Genomic DNA, 6,536 nt, shown 5'->3' with positions numbered 1-6,536 from the left:
GAATCAGGCTCCCTCCTCTCTGGTTCTGGGTGCATCACCTGAGAACTGTAGCTGCCAAGTCACTGCAGCTCAGCAGCTCCTGCATTCAGCATCTGCCCCCTGGTGGTCAGTGTGTGTCATAGCTACTGGTCAGAGTGTCTGTCCCCTGGTAGTCATTGCGTGTTATAGCTACCAATCGGATGGTCGAATGGTTGGACGGTCGCTTAGGCTTTTATATATATAGATAGGAAACAGACAAAATGGGGAAAAGATTTAAAGTCACTTCATAAAAGAGAAACCTAAGTGGTTAATAAAAGGATGAAAAAGGTGTCAATGACATATAATCATACTATTTATTTCTGACCAGTTGTCAAAAGTAAAAAGTCTTGTAATACCAAGTGTTGGCAACGATATGGAGTAATAGGGTCTCTCACACTGCTGGTGTGAATGCAAATTGGGAATGCAAATCAGAAAAACCAAAGAATACTTTAGCATTCTATAGAGAAGCTGGTAATGTGGATAGGGGATGTAACCTGGAGATGCTCTTGCACATGTCCACGTGGGTACATGCATAAGAATGTTCCTACAGTATTGTTCCTAACAGCCGGCACTGCAAACAAGCCAAACATCCTTCAACCACATCATAGACACATGTATTGCAGTGTATTCCTGCAGAGATATATGCAGGATTGTAATGGCTACAAATAATAAATCTTTTTTCTTCTGATGTAACCTGGAGATGCTCTTGCACATGTCCACGTGGGTACATGCATAAGAATGTTCCTACAGTATTGTTCCTAACAGCCGGCACTGCAAACAAGCCAAACATCCTTCAACCACATCATAGACACATGTATTGCAGTGTATTCCTGCAGAGATATATGCAGGATTGTAATGGCTACAAATAATAAATCTTTTTTCTTCTCTCTTTCCCCTTATGTCTTTCTCCCATCCTCGTCCTCCTCCCTCTTTTTTTTTTCTCCCTCTCTTTTGCTTTATGGTACTAGCTAGAATCTCCAGTACAATACTAAGTGGAAGTGGGTTTTCACATATCCTTGTCTGTTGCTGATCTCAGTGGAAAAGCTTTTTAACAGTTCACAATGAAGATGTACATGGCACATTCTTCTATTTTTAGGTTTTATCATGAATGAATTTTGAAATTTATCAAATGCTCTTCTTGTTTACTGTGTTGGTGATAAGAATTGTGCTCTCTTCCACTGATTTGTTTCTAAAATAAATATGCAAATAAACAAGTAAATTCTATAAATTTCAATCTCTCATATTTTCCAACTCTGTCTTTCTGAGTTTTATTATTGATCATTTTTTTCTCAACTATCATCCATGTTACTAATTCTTTCTTTAGCTGTGTATAATAGGTTGTTAAAAGTACCCAGGAAGTTTGTTAGTCCCTTTTTATTTTTTAATTTCTAGATGTTCTAGATAGGTATTCTTCAATTTTATGTCATTTTAAAATACAATTTCCAGACTTTTAGCAATGTTTTAAAATTTGTCTTCTATTTCTTTAAGTATATAAACATAGCCCTGGCTGGTTTGGCTCAGTGAATAGAATGTGGGCCCGCAGACTTAAGGGTCCCGGGTTTGATTCCAGTCAGGGGCATGTACCTTGCTCGGTTGCAGGCTAGATCCCCAGCCCTAGTCGGGGTGTGTGCAGGAGGCAACAAGTCAATGTGTCTCTCTTATATCCATGTTTCTCTCTCTCTGTCTCTCCCCACTAACTTCCACTCTCTCTAAAAATCAATGGAAAAACAACTCTGTCTTTCTGAGTTTTATTATTGATCATTTTTTTCTCAACTATCATCCATGTTACTAATTCTTTCTTTAGCTGTGTATAATAGGTTGTTAAAAGTACCCAGGAAGTTTGTTAGTCCCTTTTTATTTTTTAATTTCTAGATGTTCTAGATAGGTATTCTTCAATTTTATGTCATTTTAAAATACAATTTCCAGACTTTTAGCAATGTTTTAAAATTTGTCTTCTATTTCTTTAAGTATATAAACATAGCCCTGGCTGGTTTGGCTCAGTGAATAGAATGTGGGCCCGCAGACTTAAGGGTCCCGGGTTTGATTCCAGTCAGGGGCATGTACCTTGCTCGGTTGCAGGCTAGATCCCCAGCCCTAGTCGGGGTGTGTGCAGGAGGCAACAAGTCAATGTGTCTCTCTTATATCCATGTTTCTCTCTCTCTGTCTCTCCCCACTAACTTCCACTCTCTCTAAAAATCAATGGAAAAATATCCTCAGGTGAGAATTAACAACAACAACAACAAAAGGAATATAAACATAGTTACTTAATTATCTATGCCTGGTGATTCCAGTATTTGAAGTCTTTGTGCAGAACTAGGTACATCTCTTAAAGACCAAGTCTATTTAACAACAACAACAACAAAAAATCAAAGTAATAACCAGTATATGTTGAGTGGTTAAATGTCCAAGGTACCTTTTTTAATTTATTTTTTAATTGTTTAAAGTATTACATATGTCCCCTTTTTCCCCGATTGACCCCTCCCCCAAAGTACTTTTTCTGTATTAATTTTACAATAACCCTTTGAAGTGAATGCTATTGTTTTCATCTCCAGCTTACAAACAAAGCTTAGGCACTTTGCCCAGAGGCCACAGCTAATAAGCAGAACCAGGGTTTGAACGCAGGCAGACTGTCTTCAGAGCCCATCCTCTCACCACTATTATTTTTTGAAGCATGAAAATGACTAAAGTTTTTAACATAATTCCCTGTCCCCTTAGAAAACCAGATAGGCAAATAAACCCCACCCCGAGCAGCAATGCTAACTATTTCATTGTACCTGTCAGAAAGGTAGCCAAAAATCAGCGCTCCCAGCAGGACTCCTACCATGAATGTAGGCTGGATCAGCTTGGCAAACCATTCTCGGTTACAGACCAGATCCCACTGAGTCACCACGGTGCTGTCCCATTTGCTTGTGTCATAGATGTAGCCATCCAAGCAAGGAAAACGACTTTTATGGCCGTTATAATTATAGTCCAAATTCGACAAGTTATCTCTCCGGAACCTGTTACACCTTTTGAGCTCCCAGATCTCACCGTCCTGTAGCTGCACTACAACTTGCTCTTCATGGCCTGAGGAAGACAGCTTCCAGATGTTATCCAACCTCCAATCAGAAACATTGTGGAAAAGAACCCGGCTCACATTGCCTGGGGGCCTGCAGGCATACCTGGGGAGCACGGTCATAAACACAGAAGCCAAGTAGTGGACACCACAAGAGATATTCTGGAAGGCAACTGTGAAATAGAGAAATACCTGGTACCTGAAAAGAGAAGAAAAGCAAGTTATTATATATGGACTAAAAAAAGAACATAAGCAAATATGAACGGTCTTTATCATGTTTACCTTAACATATGTACAAATGGATAAATACAGAACAATCATAGATATGTCCATATACACAGGTTAGTATGTATGCATATGTGCATAGCTCTGTCGAGAGGGCCTAGAAGCAATGAAACCCCAATAGCAACAAGCATACCCAGTGCCCAGATCTTGATTTCTAAATACCATTCTCCAATAAAGGAAACCAGGCAAAAGAGAGCAGGAGGGGGAGAATACAAACTAAACCTGGAGCATCTTGTAATATCAGAAAGTAAGGAAGTGCTCAAAATACAAAAGATCCTGAGCATTCTTTCCATTTAAACCTTCCTTTCTCTTTTGCAAGGATAACTTCTTAAAAAAAACAAAACCCTACCTCCTTAGGTGTCTAGTATTCTAACATATCCCTCTGTCCCTTACAAAGCCTGTTATCCATCACGTGTCATCCAGGTGCCCAAACTAAGACCCCTCTACGACAACATACCTGTAGATACAGTGCACACAGCTGGAGAGACACACGCATGAAAAAGAAGCATACAGACACAAAAGGCAGAAAACCCAGATGCAAGGGTGCTGGTGCTTCCAGGGTTCAGAAAGTCCCACTTCGGGCGTCCATTTATGCCGGGGTTCATGTCCCAGCATCAAGAAGGGTTCAGGAATCTGGAGAAAGGGCTGTGCGTAGATGACATAGGAATCCAGAGACTAATAAAGAGTCCGGAGACGAGATATAATTTTGAAAGTCATTGGGGGGCAGAGGACCTTCAGCTAAAGGAACTGAAGACTCCCTCCTTGTCTAGGACCCTTGCTTTTATTAACACAATTTGTCCTAAGGCAAGGTGAAGATAATACATTCAAAGGGTAAGGTTTCAAAGGGTACAGAAGCATTGTCAGTTTGGGGGAATTAGCCTATGGCTGTTCAGGTGTTTGGCCAGTAGGAGGCAATAACATGTAGATTAAGATGCCCTTTAACTGTCTGGCAGCCACAATCAGTTTCCTATTCAGGTTTGGGGAAATGCCTTTCGCCATTCCCAACAGGTGACTAGATGTGTGACTCAACCCTGTTGAGTCCCCAAGTTTCCTCAACCTTTTGATGAAACTCTTGAAATTATGACATGCTGGAATTGGTTCCCGGCACAAGGGAAAGCAAAAATGGCCAGAACTCCCTGAAAATGGGCCATGCAATCTGGGCGATGGGTGAAGAAACTTCCAGTTCCAGATTTATGCCATGCTGTTTTAAAAAGCATAGCTGGTGGCACCCCACTGTGCCTAAAAGGGTGGACTCCAGAGCCAGACTGTGAAGGCTTGAATCCTGACTTTGTCACCATATGGGACTTCGGACAAGATCCTTAACTTTGCTATGCCTCAGTTTCCTTGTCTGGGTGGTCGTGGGAATGCGAAGATTTCATACATGTAAAGCACTATGGCACATTGTAGGTGCATGTGTTAGCTATTATGATGTTCATAAAGGAAAGTCAAAAAAGAAGAGCCAAAAAAAAAAGGTTCATATTTTGGGAAAAAAAACACACACATAGATGTAGGCTCCACAGTCCAAGTCTGACATTTTAAAGCATCTCTCCCCTGGCCGCAGGACAACTCAGGGATCCAGGTTCTTAGATTCTCCCAACACAGATGCCTGCATCTCAGTGTCCTCAATTCCCTCTCACTCGGGACTTACGCCATGAAGTTTATGGAACTTCAGTACAATTTTAGAACAAGTCCTGAAGGTGCTTTTTAGTTCTTAGGTGTCCTGCTTCCCTCCCTTCAAGGTGATTAAGGTAGAGCCTCCTTATCTTAGAAATGACTAATGAGAAGTGAAAGGTAATCACAGATCTCTACTTAACGCTTTCACTAGGTTTTCTTAAGAGAAGGCTAATAATACACAATAGCCTCCCTTCCTATTTATAAATAAAGAGACCAATTACAGCAAAATATGAGAGAAAAGATGGGGTGCCATGTTATAGTCATACTTTTTGCAAACCTTTTGCTGTAAGCTTTGACTTGTTACCCTTTTCCTTCTTATAAGCTGCTTTCACCATCAATCCTTCCAGGATGGAGGCTCAGGTAACAATAACAGTCATGATATTGAGAACTTATTGAATAACTGGAGGCCCTGTGCACGAAATTCGTGCAAGGGTAGGCCTTGGCAGCCCTGCCCCCCACGCACACCCATCTTGGCCTGGCCCTGGTCAGCCACCACACACCCCCAGTTCCCTGGTTCTGCAGAGCCCCCTGATTGGTCACCCCGCTGGCCAGTGGCCTGGGCCTCCCTCTACAGAGTGATTGAGGGGCGATGGCGGGCCCTCTCTCCCCCACCAATCCCATCACACCCGCCTTGGCTGGCCTGGTGCCAGTGGGTGTCATAGCGTGGTCCTCCAGACGGTGGTTCCACTGTTCGGCCATTCGGTCGATTTGCATATTATGCTTTTATTATTATAGATAAGCACTTTGCATACATTATTGTGGCAGGCTAGGAATTGTCTCCCAAAATCTAGTCCCCACTTCTTCCACCACTGTGAGCTACCTTTGACCATGTGCGTGAGGACCAGGAAAGCAGCATCAGGTGAAACACTGTGTGTTCCTACCTGGCACAGCTACCTGGCACAGTGTGCCTGGCACATGCTAGCTTCCTATAAATGGCAACAAACTCCCAGGACTGGTTGTTCGTGGGGCAATGCCTGCCAGGCACTGAGAAGACCCGAGGGCGGGCGAGGTGGGGCAGGGCAGCAGTCGTCTTGGGAAGTGAAAGAGGAAACTGGAGGATTGGAGAAACCAGCGCTCCTCTGTTCCTGTAACCCGGCCTCTCCCACTGGGCCTCCCGGCCTCAGCTCCCCAAGACCGTGCGCCCCAAGTTCCTCCTGCCCAGCGGCAGGCACGCCCGGCGGGCCCTGCCACCCCCATTCCCAAAGCGAACCCCAAGGCCCTTCTCCTCGCTGTGGGGAGGCCCCGCCACCAGAGTCGGTCTGGCCCAGGGTCTCCCGACTTCCCGGGCACATGGGGTGAAGGTGTTTTCAGATCGCGAGCGCAGCGCTCGAACCCACTGCAACGGACAGAAACAGACCCCACCGACGCCTCCACTCACGCGGCTCCAGATCGCCCAGGCCATCCTCCCCGCAGCCGCACCCCCAACTCCCTACCTGCCAAAGTGCCCCACGCGGTCAAAAATCAGCTCCAAGTTGCTGGGCCCCATGGTGCGGCCGCGCACCGC

The 6,536-nt window shown here is 44.1% G+C and overlaps 1 protein-coding gene across 4 annotated transcripts in view; it reads right to left on the bottom strand.

Moving 5' to 3' along the window:
- Nucleotides 1-6,530, bottom strand: part of SLC22A16 (solute carrier family 22 (organic cation/carnitine transporter), member 16) — a 24,597-nt gene extending 18,067 nt beyond the window's left edge. Inside the window, exons 1-2 of one of the 4 annotated variants that reach the window (XM_005883752.2) lie at nt 6,466-6,530; nt 2,793-3,272 (exon numbers count right to left, since the gene is read on the bottom strand). In XM_005883752.2, the coding sequence (XP_005883814.1) occupies nt 2,793-3,272; nt 6,466-6,518 (533 nt within the window). In that variant the 5' untranslated portion in view covers nt 6,519-6,530. Of the gene's footprint in view, nt 1-2,792; nt 4,016-6,465 lie in introns of those variants that run through there. The other 3 variants (XM_014531359.1, XM_014531361.1, XM_014531360.1) reach the window with 3 other exon arrangements.
- Nucleotides 6,531-6,536: the final 6 nt, after the last annotated feature.

The sequence above is a fragment of the Myotis brandtii genome, unplaced genomic scaffold (genome assembly GCF_000412655.1).
Source record: "Myotis brandtii unplaced genomic scaffold, ASM41265v1 scaffold8, whole genome shotgun sequence".
Classification (NCBI taxonomy): Eukaryota; Metazoa; Chordata; class Mammalia; order Chiroptera; family Vespertilionidae; genus Myotis; species Myotis brandtii.
This window is presented reverse-complemented; position numbering and strand designations above follow the sequence as displayed.